This window comes from Lepisosteus platostomus, chromosome 5, assembly GCF_059453375.1.
Source record: "Lepisosteus platostomus isolate fLepPlt1 chromosome 5, fLepPlt1.hap1, whole genome shotgun sequence".
NCBI lineage: Eukaryota > Metazoa > Chordata > Actinopteri > Semionotiformes > Lepisosteidae > Lepisosteus > Lepisosteus platostomus.
Window position 1 is genome coordinate 61,877,887 of NC_142615.1, and position 17,600 is coordinate 61,895,486.

The 17,600-nt window shown below is 46.9% G+C and overlaps 1 protein-coding gene and 1 pseudogene across 1 annotated transcript; both read left to right on the top strand.

The window, feature by feature from the left end:
• The first annotated feature begins 773 nt into the window (after positions 1-773).
• On the top strand, positions 774-8,510 carry LOC148670739 (interferon-induced very large GTPase 1-like). Its single transcript, XM_088632974.1, has 3 exons — positions 774-943; positions 6,685-8,362; positions 8,491-8,510. Exons 2-3 carry the CDS (start codon positions 6,691-6,693, stop codon positions 8,508-8,510), a joined length of 1,692 nt encoding a protein of 563 aa, XP_088489100.1. The 5' UTR covers positions 774-943; positions 6,685-6,690.
• Positions 8,511-9,418: 908 nt separating this feature from the next.
• LOC148670740 (interferon-induced very large GTPase 1-like) lies at positions 9,419-14,373 on the top strand (annotated as a pseudogene).
• Positions 14,374-17,600: the final 3,227 nt, after the last annotated feature.

Genomic DNA, 17,600 nt, shown 5'->3' on the forward strand with positions numbered 1-17,600 from the left:
GGACGAGGGGACAGACCCCTCGTCCCCTCGTCCCCTCACCTATCCCCTCGCCTGTCCCCTCGCCTATCCTCTCGCCTGTCCCCTCGTCTGTCCCCTCACCTGTCCACTTGTCCCCTCGTCTGTCCCCTCGTCCATCCACTTGTCTGTCCCCTCGTCAACTTGTCTATCCTCTCGTCCGCCCCCTCTTCCGTCCCCTCGTCTGTCCCCTCGACTGTACACTTGTCTGTCCCCTCGTCTGTCCCCTCATCCGTCCCCTCGTCTGTCCACTCATCCATCCACTTGTCCATCCACTCATCTGTCCCCTAGTCCACTTGTCCGTCCACTTGTCCCCTCGTCCCCTCGTCCGTCCACTCGTCTTTCCACTCATCCGTCCACTTGTCTGTCCTCTTGTCTGTCCCCTCGTCCGTCCACTTTATAAGAATATGTAGCACCTCTTCAATATATGTCATGTCTAGGAGTTGATACCTCCTTGTGATTATTATTTTCTATCCACCCGTCTCCCCACTGCTCTCTCCAGTCCAGGGTCACAGACTGGGGGAGCTGGAGTCTGTCCCAGCAAGCAACAGGCACAAGGCAGGGTACACACTGGACAGGACAGCAGTCCATCACAGGACACACACACACTCACACACCCTGGACAGGACACCCGTCCATCACAGGACAGTCACACACACACACACCCTGGACAGGACAACTGTCCATCACAGGACACACACACACGCACACGCACACGCACACGCACACGCACATCTTGAGGAAACCCACACACTTCCTGAACTGCGAGTTCTACTTTATACTTTCGTTTTAAGAGCCTTGTCCAGAGTTAAATGCGGAAACAGCGACCTGCACCATTTCAAACTGCCGTCAGGTACAGTTCACGTGAGATCAGTTTCCAGCACAAACACAAGATCCAAGTCTCCGGCGAGCGGCTTCGCCTGTACAGGTAATGTTGGGGGAAATGGCGTCGTGACGAGCTATGAGGAATGAAAACGAAAGCTTCCGGTGTATAAACTCTTGAAATCAAGCTCTCGAACAAAAGCTGTATTTTGGAGGCGGGGACGGGGTGTTTCACAACAGTATCGTGCTCTGGACGCTATACAGTACACCTTCTGGGAAAACTGGCCCTGGTGTGAGTGTGTGTCCCGTCCAGGGTGTGTGTGTGTGTCCTGTGATGGACTGGTGTCCTGTCCAGGGTGTGTAAGTGTGTGTGTGTCCTGTGATGGACTGGTGTCCTGTCCAGGGTGTGTGTGTGTGTGTGTCCTGTGATGGACTGGTGTCCTGTCCAGGGTGTGTGAGTGTGTGTGTCCTGTGATGGACTGGTGTCCTGTCCAGGGGTGTGTGTGTGTGTGTGTGTGTGTGTGTGTGTGTGTGTGTGTGTGTGTGTGTGTGTGTGTGTGTGTGTGTGTGTGTCCTGTGATAGACTGCTGTCCTCTCCAGGGTGTGTGAGTATGTGTCCTGTGATGGACTGGTGTCCTGTCCAGGGTGTGTGTGTGTGTGTGTGTGTGTGTGTCCTGTGATGGACTGCTGTTCTGTCCAGTGTGTCCATCACAGGACACACTCACACACACCCTGGACAGGACAACAGTCCATCACAGGACACACACACACACCCTGGACAGGACACCAGTCCATCACAGGACACACACACACACCCTGGACAGGACACCATTCCATCACAGGACACACACACACACACACCCTGGACAGGACACCCGTCCATCACAGGACACACACACACTCACACACCCTGGACAGGACACCCGTCCATCACAGGACAGTCACACACACACACACACACCCTGGACAGGACACCCGTCCATCACAGGACAGTCACACACACACACACACACACACACACTTCCTGAACTGCAAGTTCTACTTTATACTTTTGTTTTAAGAGCCTTGTCCAGAGTTAAATGCGGAAACAGCGACCTGCACCATTTCAAACTGCCGTCAGGTACAGTTCACGTGAGATCAGTTTCCAGCACAAACACAAGATCCAAGTCTCCAGCGAGCGGCTTCCCCTGTACAGGTAATGTTGGGGGAAATGGCGTCGTGACGAGCTATGAGGAATGAAAACGAAAGCTTCCGGTGTATAAACTCTTGAAATCAAGCTCTCGAACAAAAGCTGTATTTTGGAGGCGGGGACGGGGTGTTTCACAACAGTATCGTGCTCTGGACGCTATACAGTACACCTTCTGGGTTAAAATTAATACACTTTCGCACTCGTTCTTAAGCACTGATGTTGGTGTGAACGCATTTCATGACGAAACACAGTTCAGAATGCTAAACTGCCGGCGTCAATCAGAGTTCTGCTTCTGTTGAGTAGCAAAATAATGTTCACCGTCATTTTTTCTCTGTTCTTGAAAAAGAAAAGACACATCCGCCCTGCTCTTGCTTTCGAATTCGGAAGATTCCTGAGATGTAAGCCAATGAAGATCGAAATATTCGAACCGCAGACGCAAACTGCTATCCTCAAGACCGGAAACGATGTTAATGAAATTAATCGCGAACATGCTGTCAAGGCAGGGATATACAGTGCCTTGCGAAAGTATTCGGCCCCCTTGAACTTTTCAACCTTTTGCCACATTTCAGGCTTCAAACATAAAGATATAAATTTTTTATTTTATGTGAAGAATCACCAACAAGTGGGACACAATTGTGAAGTGGAACGAAATCTATTGGATTTTTGAAACTTTTTTAACTAATAAAAAAATGAAAAGTGGGGCGTGCAAAATTATTCGGCCCCCTTGCGTTAATACTTTGTAGAGCCACCTTTTGCTGCGATTACAGCTGCAAGTCGCTTGGGGTATGTCTCTATCAGTTTTGCACATCGAGAGACTGAAATTCTTGCCCATTCTTCCTTGCAAAACAGCTCGAGCTCAGTGAGGTTGGATGGAGAGCGTTTGTGAACAGCAGTTTTCAGCTCTTTCCACAGATTCTCGATTGGATTCAGGTCTGGACTTTGACTTGGCCATTCAAACACCTGGATACGTTTATTTGTGAACCATTCCTTTGTAGATTTTGCTGTATGTTTGGGATCATTGTCTTGTTGGAAGATAAATCTCCGTCCCAGTTTCAGGTCTTTTGCAGACTCCAACAGGTTTTCATCCAGAATGGTCCTGTATTTGGCTGCATCCATCTTCCCCTCAATTTTAACCATCTTCCCTGTCCCTGCTGAAGAAAAGCAGGCCCAAACCATGATGCTGCCACCACCATGTTTGACAGTGGGGATGGTGTGTTGAGGGTGATGAGCTGTGTTGCTTTTACGCCAAACATATCGTTTTGCATTGTGGCCAAAAAGTTCGATTTTGGTTTCATCTGACCAGAGCACCTTCTTCCACATGTTTGGGGTGTCTCCCAGGTGGCTTGTGGCAAACTTTAGACGAGACTTTTTATGGATATCTTTGAGAAATGGCTTTCTTCTTGCCACTCTTCCATAAAGGCCAGATTTGTGCAGTGTAAGACTGATTGTTGTCCTATGGACAGACTCTCCCACCTCAGCTGTAGTTCTCTGCAGTTCATCCAGAGTGATCATGGGCCTCTTGGCTGCATCTCTGATCAGTCTTCTCCTTGTCTGAGCTGAAAGTTTAGAGGGATGGCCAGGTCTTGGTAGATTTGCAGTGGTCTGATACTCCTTCCATTTCAAGATGATCGCTTGCACAGTGCTCCTTGGGATGTTTGAAGCTTGGGAAATCTTTTTGTATCCAAATCCGGCTTTAAACTTCTCCACAACAGTATTACGGACCTGCCTGGTGTGTTCCTTGGTCTTCATGATGCTCTCTGCGCTTTCAACAGAACCTTGAGACTATCACAGAGCAGGTGCATTTATACAGAGACTTGATTACACACAGGTGGATTCTATTTATCACCATCAGTCATTTAGGACAACATTGGATCATTCAGAGATCCTCGCTGAACTTCTGGAGTGAGTTTGCTGCACTGAAAGTAAAGGGGCCGAATAATTTTGCACGCCCCACTTTTCATTTTTTTATTAGTTAAAAAAGTTTAAAAAATCCAATAGATTTCGTTCCACTTCACAATTGTGTCCCACTTGTTGGTGATTCTTCACATAAAATAAAAAATTTATATCTTTATGTTTGAAGCCTGAAATGTGGCAAAAGGTTGAAAAGTTCAAGGGGGCCGAATACTTTCGCAAGGCACTGTATATATTTTACACAGGGAGGGGATATTAAGAAGGGGGGTCTTTCTGTAGGGGCAGCACGGTATCGATTCTAAACCTGTGGTGCTGTCTGTGTGGAGTTTGCATGTTCATGTGGGTTTGCTCCGGGGACTCTGGTTCCTCCCACAGTCCAATGACAGGCTGTTGGGTGAATTCGCTTCTGGGAAAACTGGCCCTGGTGTGAGTGTGTGTCCCGTCCAGGGTGTGTGTGTGTGTCCTGTGATGGACTGGTGTCCTGTCCAGGGTGTGTAAGTGTGTGTGTGTCCTGTGATGGACTGGTGTCCTGTCCAGGGTGTGTGAGTGTGTGTGTCCTGTGATGGACTGGTGTCCTGTCCAACACACACACACACACACACACACACACACACACACACACACACACACACACACACACACACACCCTGGACAGGACAACTGTCTATCACAGGACACACACACACACACACACACACACACACCTTGAGGAAACCCACACACTTCCTGAACTGAGTGTGAGTGTGTGTGTGTGTGTGTGTGTGTGTGTGTGTGTTTGTGTGTGTGTGTGTGTGTGTGTGTGTCCTGTGATAGACTGCTGTCCTCTCCAGGGTGTGTGAGTATGTGTCCTGTGATGGACTGGTGTCCTGTCCAGGGTGTGTGTGTGTGTGTGTGTGTGTGTGTCCTGTGATGGACTGCTGTTCTGTCCAGTGTGTTCCCTGCCTTGTGCCTGTTGCTTGCTGGGACAGACTCCAGCTCCCCCAGTCTGTGACCCTGGACTGGAGAGAGCAGTGGGGAGACGGGTGTATAGAAAATAATAATCACAAGGAGGTATCAACTCCTAGACATGACATATATTGAAGAGGTGCTACATATTCTGATAAACTGTATACCCATGAAAGTATTCCATAGTAATTTAAAATTAAAAAACAAAAGCTTGTCACATTCTTGCAAACCATGTGATTTTTAAGCAAAAGATTACCTACCACGACTTCTGCATCAGTTGATTCACTGCTGACTGGTAATACACTTCGTCCAATAAGGAGCTGGTTTACAAGACATAATAATAATAATTGCTTACACTTATATAGCGCTTTTCTGGACACTCCACTCAAAGCGCTTGACAGGTCATGGGGAATCCCACTACCAACACCAGTGTGCAGCCCCACCTGGATGGTGCGACGGCAGCCATAGTGCGCCAGAACGCTCCCCACACACCAGCTCTCCGTGGGTCAGAGAGGGGGGTGATTAGGAGGCCATGATGGGTCAAGACCAGGGAGGGAATCAAGCCAGGACACTGGGGTAACACCCCTACTCTTCTCCAGAAACACCCCGGGATTGTTAATGACCACAGAGAGTCAGGACCTCTGTTTGACGTCTCATCCGAAGGACGGCGCTTGTTTACAGCCCAGTGTCCCCCGTCACTATACTGGGGCATCAGGACCCACACAGAACGCAGGGTGAGAGCACCCCCTGCTGGCCCCACTAACACCTCTCCCAGCAGCAACCTTAGTTTTTCCCAGGAGTCTCCCCTCCAGGTACTGGCCGGGCTCCCACCTGCTGGGCTCCAGTGAGGAGGGGGCTGCCAGCTGGGAGCTGCAGGGTGAGATGGCTGCTGGATATAAGACATGCTGGTAGAAGGTTTTACAGCCCTGTGTTTTTTCAGCAGGCAGTTAATTCCAGTTACACGTGGGTAGGTGCATTTGAACGGAGATAGGTCCTTTACCCACACAGTGATTTTAAGACACCTAGTGAGGTAATGTGACTTTACAGCCTCCCACAAAAGTTAAACGTTTACGGCAAGATAGCTACTATAGCAGGGTAAATTGGAGATGAGCTATTGCCACTCCTACATGGATGATTCAGTGTTCTGTCAGGATAAATATTGATCTGGGAATGAATTCTGTGAATGAACAGGAAGATTTTACAGGTGAAGGGATTTTCGTTTTTGGGTTTATTCAGTTTTACCTTACGAAGGGTCTTCAAGTGATGAATTATGTTCCTAATTGGAGAGAAAAAAAAACCCATTTATTTCCAGATATGTAGACAAGGTGTTTTTGTGGACAAAAGATAACTCTCTGCGGTTCGTACCCGGGAGGCCTGTCAGTACAGCAGATTTGGCGGTCACCTAGTGTTATACGTAGTTATACTTCTTAAACAGTAAAAACATCTCTAATGATCATTTTGACAATAGATAGTTAAGTAGTGTTTAGAGCGAATACTGGAAAAAAGTATATTTTCATGATATAGGGAATTTCTACTTTATTTTACCTGATACTGCTTTTCACTAAATATTTGTCATTGACTAAATATTTATCATTATCGGTGTCATTATGACACCATAATTCGATTGTCTGTTACTGTATTGATGCAGTGAGTCTACAAAAAATCATTTACATTTTGACCAAATAATTGTGCGATCTAAGATGGCTATTTGAAATGGGGGAAAGGAGCAGACAAGAGAAATGGGACGCGTTTTGGGGAATTTGGTCACCTTGTTGATGGACAAATGTCTCTGTTTTTTTCAGATAAGTATGGAAAGTGAAGATTTGAAAAGATCGATGGACCAAAAACAGGCGGAACTTTCCAAAGAGCTTGAAACCGAAGCAGAGTACTGGCTACCAAAGCTACATAGTCTCCATCTTACAAACACAAACTCTTTACAGTTTGTCACGGAGGAGGAGTACGCAAAGTTAGAACTGCACGTGCGAGAAGTGTGGGAGAAAAGTGCTCTTCACAAACTTGTCAGAACTCCCGATCCAAATGTGAAATCTAGAGACCTGGCGGAAGAGCAAATGGAGAGACTGCAGGAGAAACTAGAGAAAACAAAACGGGCTCTCACTGAACTGATCAGAACGGAAAAAGAACACGGCCACACAGATCTTGAAGCAAGAGCGAAGGAGCTATGCTCATCTCTAGGGCTCCCTGTAGAGAGCTGGGGGCAGTCTCGACAGCCTCGGAAGGAACTAGAAAGCATCTTGCAGCAGCTCGCTGTTCTAGACATCACTCCCCGTAATCCTCCAGAACGTGTCTCCAGCGAGGAGGTGTTGCTGCATGCGTCTGGTGGCCTGGCTCTGGAGGGGGTATTTAAAACTGGGAAACTGGAGGACATGCTGGAGAAAAGACAGCAGCTCATTCAGGTCCCGAAACTGTTCTGCCTGAAGGGTCCGGAGCAGAGCTCCTTTTATGCACAGAGAGACTTTTCAACCCTTGAATCTCAGACGCTTTTCGTGAAGATTGTGGAAAGGCTCGGCTTCAGCAGCAACTGCGCGGTATCTACTGGTGTCCGCGGTGTCAGCCTAGCGGGCACAAGAGAAAAACGCAATTCAGAAGAATTCGGAGAGAAACGCGCGTCTTCTTGTGAGGTCTCCTACAAGTGCACTACAGTGTACAAGTACATACCCCTGGCTTCTGCCTTTATTGCTAAGGAACAGGTGAAACTATCAACTGCAGCTTTGCGTGAGCTGCAGAACCTGGAAAAAATTCTGCTGAATATTAACAAAGCTCAGAAAACTTCTGAATTCACTGCCGAAGTTCGCCAGTATTTTGAAAGGTTTGGGTCCCATGTGAACCAGGGTCCTTTTCACTTTGGCGGGAGGTTCTGCTGGAAGGCAGCTGCTGAGGGCATCATGAACAACGAGCTCACAGAGGTGGAGGGAGTCATGTCTCAGGTCCTGTCCGCCTACATTGGCTTTCGGTGCAGTGTAGCTTCCTTGTTGACCGCTGAGGTCAATGCGGGGTTCCTTTCATCTGAACTGAAGGAATTCCTTTCTGGAGGGCACAGTGAAGCTCTTCTGAACAAAATCCAGCTCTCTGTGAGTAAAACTGGGGGTCCAGCTGAAACAGATAACTACCTACAGTGGAGATCTGCTCTTGTATCCAGTAACAGAACCTGGTGTGTCATCGACAGAGGAGTAACTCTCATGCCTGTTTGGGAAATCATCCTCTCCGCTCACAGAAAGGATTTTAAAGACGTCACAATGCTGAGCAACATTCTCAGGGAAGCGTACATGTCGATCACAAACTTGAGCCCCGAGACACTATGGGGTGAGAATGTGCTCTCTGCAGTCACAGACGTTAAAAATCTTCTCAGTTCCATGAGGGGCAGGCAGACGTCAGACAGTGAAGCGCGCCTGAAAGAATTACTCGAATTCAAGATTAAGTTGTATGAAAAAACGGGAAGCCATGCTATTTGGGTAGAATCATGTCTTTCTGATAATGTCTTTCAAGATTTTTTACTTCAAGTGACTCAAGAAAACGAGCATCTTGCTCCTGCAGAAACCACAACTCTCAGGGCACTGATGTGTGATTTAATTGAGCCTTATTCGTTTCAGGTGAAAAGCTTCCCAAGTAAGGCCCAAATACTGAAATGGGCTCATCAGTCCGCTGAGAAGATCCACAAAGATGTTGTTGTTGCTGATTTGTCACATTTCATAGAAATTCTCAAGACAGCTAAAGAAGAGACCAGAGGTGAAAGATTTTCACACTGTGACCTGGAAAGTGTTCAGGAAGCAAAAATCAAAGCAACACTTACAGTCTTGCTCTCATTGAACTCATTGCTGAGAACGCAAAGTGAGACCAATCAATACAGGGAAGAGATGCTAATCCTTTCCATCGTCAACATTTTGGGATATAGTGCAAAAGATGGTATATTTTCTCACCTTCTTGGGTGGGCGGAAATTGACTTCATTGAGGAAACACTGCTCAGTAAACATACCCAGTACATCCAGCTGAGTGCTAAGAGTGCAGATAGAGCCCTGGCTTTCTTGTGGCATTTAGCCCTTTCAATATCCTCTGACGGAGGAAAAGTTTCTTATGAAGAGAAGGGGAGACGACTGGAGTTCTTTAAAGCACACTTCAGAGAGACCTCTCCCAGTGACCTTTCTGCAATACTGGACTGTGACAGTCCACGTCAAGACTGGGAGAGAATTGAAAAAGAGCTACACTCCATCGTCTTGGGGACGGAGAAAAATGAGATACAACAGCTGGACAAAGTATTCCTGTGTACAGAGATCCGCTTCTCCGAATCCTCACAAGAAGGCAAGCGGCAGCTGCAGGTGGGGGAACAAGAGGACAAGCCGAGCGTCTTGGGCACGAGAAACAAAGAGGAGAGCATTGGAACCCAGCCGTCAGGAGCAGAGGAGAAAGCACATATTTTTATGAAACTACTGGAAAGACTCGGACTCCAGAAGTTCTATTCTGCAAAAATTGACAAAGCCAGATGTACTAACTGTAAACAAGTTATCATTGAATAACACTCAGCCAACCGCAGAAGAGGAGCTGTCTTTTTATTACCTGTACAAGCTCATGATGCTGGACTACCGAGCCAGGAGTGTGCTGTGCGTCAAGGAAAAAGGGCAGCCACATCACAAGAGTGCAGAGGTCAGCTGTGATGTCGATGATTTCCTGGGTGATACAAATGTGTGTGATGATGACACAGAGGAAGAATTGCAGATCCATCCCATGGATATTCAGATGGCTGTGTTCCTTTGTGCTAGCGATTTCCTGAGGCAGTGGATGTGTATGAAACTGACCAAGTGCCAATATGCCCTGCCTCTGCTAGTACCTGACCCACGAAACGATACGACCGAATTTCCCATGTGGGCATTTCAGCAGGTTAAGAAGAGCTGGAAAAGTAAAGGTGCCAATAAAGACAGTGTCAAAAGCGGACTTTTGTTCCAGGCATCTGTACCGATAGTGTCTTTCATTAGGTTTGGAATATGCCCAACATCTAAATCGAAAATCCTGAACAGCGTAATCAACAGACAGAAGCACAATGTTTTCTTCCACCGGCACTGCAAAGGCAGTACGAGGGAATGCCTTCTCACGGATGGGCTGGTGGAGATTGCGTGGTACTGGCCAGGTGGAATGGAAGACGACGTTCTTAACAGCTGCGTGGCGTTCACTAATCTGCACGGCGACGCCAGCAACCACAAGGAGCAGATCGCGTTTCTGCAGGAAGTCAGTGCTGTTATCGTGGTTCTGGTTTCGGAATCCTCTTTGAATGACACCAGAAAAGAGACCCTCTCTTCTCTCCTCAAGAGCTCCACACCGGTCATCTGTCTCTTTGCAGAAAAAGAAAAGGTTGCTCACAGACCTAATCCAACTAAGGTGAAACTTGCAGTTCACAATAAGAATGAAGCCCAGTTAACAGATGAAATCATTTCTCACATCAAACATTTTCTAGGTACTAAGGATAAAAAGTGCTCTTTAAAAGCCTGCATAGAAGTAGCCAGACGACATAGCATTGTAACAGATGAAGTCAATGAGAAATGCAGAGAAGGTCATGAAATTGCCCAGAGACTTATGGATCTAATAAAGAAAGAAGACCTGGCCAATGTGAAAAGGACATTTCTACCATTACAAGGTGATCTCTGGTATGAATGGCGCAGGAAAGATAAAGAGTCTTATCGACTACAGTCTAGTGCCTTTACCAGTATTGAGCAGCAAAAGAGTAAAATCCAAGCTAAGAAAGAAGACTTACGCAAAGAACAGCTGGGCAAAGCTTTCCCTCTCAACAACCTCATGAGATCCTTCCTGGAGTGTCTCGGCTCCTCTTCACTTTCTCCGGACACTAAACTGTACATGCTGCAGTGGTTAGGAACACTCCTGGATGATCTTACCACAGATTCACTCACTAAACTTCAGCGCTCTACCACTCAACATGGGTGGACATGAAATCGCAGCGCACCTCAAACGGAGGCGATGAAAGTCAATTGCAAAAGACAGCGGAGAATATATCTCGGGAACTCGATGCTTCAAACTTTGGCCTTCAGCATTTGTTGCGAGAAGTCAGTCAGATCTATGAAGCTTTGAAAATGTCACCAGATATGGCAGATGAAAAACAGTATCTTACTGCTCTTCCAGGGATAGGGGCTGAAATGTTGATCGCAGGATATCCTCTTGAACTGATGGATGGGGATGCTTCCTACGTCCCTCTTGGATGGATCGAAGCAGTGCTGGACAAACTGATCCATAAAGTTGGTGACAAACAGATATTTGTTCTGTCCATTCTTGGTGTTCAAAGCTCTGGCAAGTCCACATTACTGAACACTATGTTTGGTCTTCACTTTCCAGTGAGTGCAGGAAGATGCACAAGAGGAGCATTCATGCAGTAAGTGACAGTGGATCAAAAGATCAGAGATGAGTTGCAGTATGACTTTGTCCTTATAGTGGACACAGAAGGCCTTCGATCACCGGAGATTAATAATGCAACTGCACTGGCCCATGACAATGAACTCGCTACATTTATCGTTGGAATAGCTGATGCAACCCTAATTAACATCATGGGAGAGAGGTTACTGGATATGCAAGATATTCTTCAGATTTGTGTCCAGGCTTTTATGAGGATGAAGAGAGTCAGTATCACTCCAAGCTGCCTTTTTGTGCATCAAAATGTTGCAGAACCATCTGCCAGTGAAGACAATATGACAGGAAGGAGACCTACAGGAGACACTGGATGAAATGGCTCGCATTGCAGCCAGTGAAGAAGGGTTTGATGCTACAAGTTTTAATGACATCATTCAATTTGACATAACAAAGCACGTTTACTTTTTCAAAAATCTTTTTGAAGGAAACCCATCAACAGCACCTCCCAACCCAAGCTACAGCGAAAACGTCCAAGAACTGAAGAGCACAATACTCGGAATAAGAGAATGGAAGTCGGACTGTAGATTTGCTTCTATCTCAGAAATGAAATTGCGGATAGTGGCCATGTGGAATGCACTGCTAGGGGAAAACTTTGTTTTCAGCTTTCGAAACAGTTTGGAAGTCATGGTTTATAAGAGGTTAGAAGTAAATTGTGGTAATTGGACATGGCAGCTGAGAAAATGTGGTCTTGACCTGCAAAGGACACTGCGGCACCAAATCATGAGTGATCAAGTGCAAGCAGTAGACAGCTCAAGCATTAAAAAGTCGTTTGAGCAGCAGGCAAAAGCCATTTCAGAAGAAACTGAAGAGTACTTTAAAAAGGAGAAATATCCACATATATTGAATCAGTGGAAAAATAACATTGATTTCAGATTACAGACAGTGAAAGAGGAGCTCATCGAGGACACCCAGAGGAGATGTAAAAAATGGATTGCACAACGTAAGTCTAGATCAGGACTGGATCAAAAGAAATCCCAGTACCTGGCAGAGCTGCTCGCAAAAAGCAGATGTCTGGCTTCTAATCTAATTAGCGAGTGTGATGAGACAATGGATAAAGAGTTTGAGAAACTCTGGGTGGAACTGATGACCAGAGTTGCCTCAAAGACCCCTGCAGAGAAAGACGTCAACATCGATGCAGCAGTGGAAAAAATCTTTTGTGAAACATTTAAAACAAAAGCAAATTCCAGACAAGTAATTACTGAGCGTCCCCAAACCTTTCAGTTTGATGAGAAAAAACACATTCATAAAAAATCCAAATATGGAATTTTTACACACTCTTTTACTCCAACAGATGAAGAAAGTGTAATCCATCTTTCAGCAAGTATATCGAAAACAATTAAACAATACATTGATGATCTGCAGGATGCGATACTGGACTTTGATGAGGGCTACATCAATGCAATACTAAATCTAATACAATCAGGGATCAAAGACTTTGAAGAACATACAAAACACTTTGCATTAACAGATAACTACAGAATCGAGTTATCTGCCCATCTTTGTGTGTTTGCAGCAGAACAGTTCAAGGTAAAGCAGGAAGCATTCAAGAAGGCAAACGACCCAATGCTGTACTTCAAAAGCAAGAGAGAGGAATATCTACAAATCTTTAAGAGTTTCTGCCAACAAAGCACAGCCCTCAACATTCTTGTTGATTTCCTTCATGGAAAACTGAAAACCGCTGTCCAGCAGGCAGTGTATGAAAAAATTGGCATCAGAATTGCAGGCAAGATGAGGTCGACCCATCCAGCTTTCAACAGTAATAGATCCAACCTGGAAAATCACCTACTGATATACCTGGCTGAGAAGGAGAGATTTGATTTGTATGAAGAATACTTTGTTGCACCAAAGGATTGTTTTGACAGGTATATAACAGACTGTGTTGAAAAATACTGTAAACACAGTGGGAGGGAGAGAATTACTGAGATCTTGACCGATAATCTCACATATCTGATAGACCGCATTATATTCACAGTTTGTAAAGTAACAGGGCTTGTTGAAGATAAGCAGGGCAATGTCTCCATGTGGCTGGATGAATTTTGTTCAGAACTGGGGAGTGACATGGACATTCCACGGAATTACTTTAGGACTATTGAGAAAGAGGACATTGACCTGCAGTGTCTGAAAGAAAAGGTATATGAATCCATCATAGCGATGCATCACACTTTATCAGAAGAAACCAAAGGTGGAGTAGACATCAACAAGTTCTGGGAAAGCCCCGATTACATTCTGTCGAAGCAGCTCAGTGGGTGCTGGGAGCAGTGCCCTCTCTGTTGCGCTGTTTGTACCAACAGTATCCCTGACCACTCTACAGATCACTGTGTCCAATTTCATCGCCCCAGGGCTGTGAATGGCTGGTTTCACCACGGCACTCAGAACTTCTCCATAGAGATCTGTACCACCTCCGTCTGCAGTGATGGGACTTTCCTGCCCAATAACGACGAATCAAGAGAAACTCCGTGGAGGAGATAAAGAGAAGCAGGTCCACCCTTCAATAGATGGCACATCACCCCAGATAACTCTGCACAGATGTATTGGAAGTGGTTCATCTGTGCCTTTAAAGACAAGCTGGAGAAGCGTTATAGCAAGACCTTTCAAGGTAAAGGAGAGATACCAGAATACTGGAAAACTATTGACAAGAAATCCGCAATAGAAGAACTGAAGACATTTAACACGTATGACCACGCGGAGATAGATGCACCGGTGAAATTGTGGAGCTCTCTGGACAGTGAAAAGAAGCATGTCCATCCACAAGACCTCGAAAAACGCAGCAAATCAGGCCAGTGCATAAGTTCATGTTTAAGAACAAATAGAGTAATGCTTCACGGAGCTGGTCCTCTTTTGGTGAACACTGGTATTCATGGGTGCAACACAAGCCTGAGGAAGTCAAAAATTGATTCTGTAATGCAATTACAAAAAAAGTGAAAGATTGGTATAAGAAACGTGACATGCTAGAGATAACAGTTATTGTGTAAGATTGTCGGAGAACCCATGGTCAAACTTTCAATCCCATATTTTGCCGTTTTAAACCTTGGGTATTTTAAGACAATTGTGACCTTGTGTTTTGTTTATTTTCATCCATTTTTATACTGCTTCATCAGATTTTCTCTAAGATTATTTGTTTGTTATATAATTTCTCATTTCATTTCTGAATGTTTCTTAGGTATTAAGCCATATTCACTGGGTTGTTAGATTTTTTTGTCTGTTTTCCAGTTATTCTGTCTCCAGTCAGATTGGGTGGGTGCACAACACACAGTGTCGATGTCACTTCCTGTGCTGAAGCACACCTGTCTTAAAGCCTCATGGCCCGGTGTCTGGTTGCGATTGGTGGACTTGGATCACATGACGTGGGCCTCATAAACCCGGCAGTGCTTCACTCCAGAGACAGAAGAGGAGGGAAACAGTGGGACACCAAACTACAGCCAGGGGACATCGATGGTACATTGTACTGAAAAATGGACCAATTCCATAGAAATTGGGTATTTAAGCAACATCAGAGATTAACTCGCATTTTGCATGAAGTTTATTTCTCCATTTTCAAAACAGATCTTAACAATTCTTTAATAGCATATCTTAGTTACAAGGCTCTATAATCCAATGATATTTTATATACTGCTGCATGTTTACTCAGAGCAATTCTTTAGCCTTAAGACTAGCTTTATAATAGATGACTGAGTTATTTTCCATGCTATCTGATGCCTGCAGTTTGCTATTTGATGCTGTTGTGTGAATTACTGCTCAGTTGTAACTTTTATAGTTCATCCATCTGTTTTCGAAGCATTTTTTCCAATTCAGGGCTGTAGGCGCCAAACGCTTATTTGGTTTTGATGATCTGATTTGTTTCTTATGATTGTATTGAATTTAAAGGAAGTAAAGGTTGTTTATAGAATTAAAGTGCGTCTGTCTGTTGATTTTTTTTATTTAAAGAGATGCTAGGTTACGTTTTGGCTCGGAAGATTCCACCGGAAAATGGGATCTGCTCTCCCAAAACCTTACCGCCCGTTCTTCCTTCCGCACCTGACAAGCTCTGGGAGAGAGATTTCAAGAGGGCACAGCCAACATTTCAGTCTTTATTATGCTTTTCATATTCTTATGATCACAGTTATTATTGTCATTACAAAATCAGAATCTTCAGAATCCGAATACATCTTTTTTAAGAGCAGGAGTTGCAAAAGTCACACTGGCAGAGATGAAATAACACGGATGAGATTGCTGTCTGGATTTAACTGCTGTCTTGATCAGGGTGCTGTCTCGATTAAATTGCCTGGATGAGGGTCTCTGTCTCGATTAAATTGCCTGGTTGAGGTCTCTGTCTCGATTAAATTGCCTGGATGAGGGTCTGTGTGGATTAAATTGCCTGGATGAGGGTCTCTGTCTCGAGTAAATTGCCTGGTTGAGGTCTCTGTCTGGATTAAGTTGCGTGGATGTGGGTCTCTGTCCGGATTAAATTGGCTGGATGAGGTCTCTGTGTGGATTAAGTTGCCTGGATGAGGTCTCTGTGTGGATTAAGTTGCCTGGATGAGGGTCTCTGTGTGGGGTGTGTCGCTGGCTGTCGACGCTACTGCAGGCTGCAGCGCGATGCTTCTCTGCTGTCCGGCTGCTGCACTCGGGACGTGTCCCGAGTCCGGCCCGGTCCCTTCGGTCCCGGATCCTGGAAAACACAGGGAAAACGTGGCTGGAATACGGGAGCAGCACAGCGGGTGATGAGCATCCCTCTGCTCTCCTCCCCCCCAGAGAGCAGCTGTGGGCGGAGCGGACTGGAGCATCCTCCAGGTGGGGGCTGCACACTGGTGGTGGTAGTGGGATTCCCCGTGACCTGGGAAGAGCTCTGAGGGGAGGGTCCAGCAAGGCGCTATACAGAAGTGTTAGGAAGGCACTGAGGGCGCGAGGCTCTGGTCGTGGCAGGGCTGTGCCAGCGGGAGGCGTACTTACGGCGGGAAACACGGCGCGGAGGCTTGTACTGGATTCTCAGCTTCGGGCCGAGCTGGGCGGAGTCCGGCGCGCCTTCCTCTCTCCTCTGCCTCGGCCGGGCCCATTTCTTCTGCCTCCACTGCTGTATCTCCTCCAGCTCCTGCCTAAGCTCTGCCTCCCTCTGCTGCTGCCTCTCCTCCAGCTCCTGCCTCAGCTCTGCCTCCCTCTGCTGCTGCTTCTCCTCCAGCTCCTGCTTCAGCTCTGCCTCCCTCTGCTGCTGCTTCTCCTCCAGCTCCTGCCTCAGCTCTGTCTCCCTCTGCTGCTGCCTCTGTATCTCCTCCAGCTCCTGCCTCAGCTCTGACTTCCTCTGCTGCTGCCTCTGTATCTCCTCCAGCTCCTGCCTCAGCTCTGTCTCCCTCTGCTGCTGCCTCTGTATCTCCTCCAGCTCCTGCCTCAGCTCTGACTCCCTCTGCTGCTGCCTCTGTATCTCCTCCAGCTCCTGCCTCAGCTCTGCCACCCTCTGCTGCTGCCTCTGTATCTCCTCCAGCTCCTGCCTCAGCTCTGCCTCCCTCTGCTGCTGCCTCTGCCTCTCCTCCAGCTCCTGCCTCAGCTCTGCCTCCCTCTGCTGCTGTCTCTGTCTCTCCTCCTGCTCCTGCCTCAGCTCTGTCTCCCTCTGCTGCTGCCTCAGCTCTGTCTCCCTCTGCTGCTGCCTCTCCTCCAGTCCCTGTTAGAGAAAGGAGAGAGGGGAGAGAGTAAGGAGAGAGAGGGGAGAGAGAGGGGAGAGAGAGGGGAGAGAGAGGGGAGAGAGTGAGGGGAGAAAGAGAGAGGAGAGAGAATGAGGGGGAGAGAGAGGAGATAGTAAGGGGAAAGGGGAGAGAGAGGCCCAACACTGTTCAATATCTATATCAACGAATTAGCAGGAATGTTGGAGCAGTCTGCACCTCCTGGTCTCACACTACACCACACAGAAATCAAGTTCCTGCTCTACGCAGATGACCTGGTCCTGCTGTCGCCCACAGAACAGGGGCTGCAGTCAATCTGGCTGTCAATCTGGACCCAGAGCAGCAGAACCTGGCACTGCTGGAGCAGTACTCTCAGACCTGGGCGCTGACTGTCAATCTGGACCCAGAGCAGCAGAACCTGGCACTGCTGGAGCAGTACTCTCAGACCTGGGCGCTGACTGTCAATCTGGACCCAGAGCAGCAGAACCTGGCACTGCTGGAGCAGTACTCTCAGACCTGGGCGCTGACTGTCAATCTGGACCCAGAACAGCAGAACCTGGCACTGCTGGAGCAGCACTGTCAGACCTGGGCACTGACAGCCCATCTGGACACAGAACAGCAGAACCTGGCACTGCTGCAGCAGGACTGTCAGACCTGGGCACTGA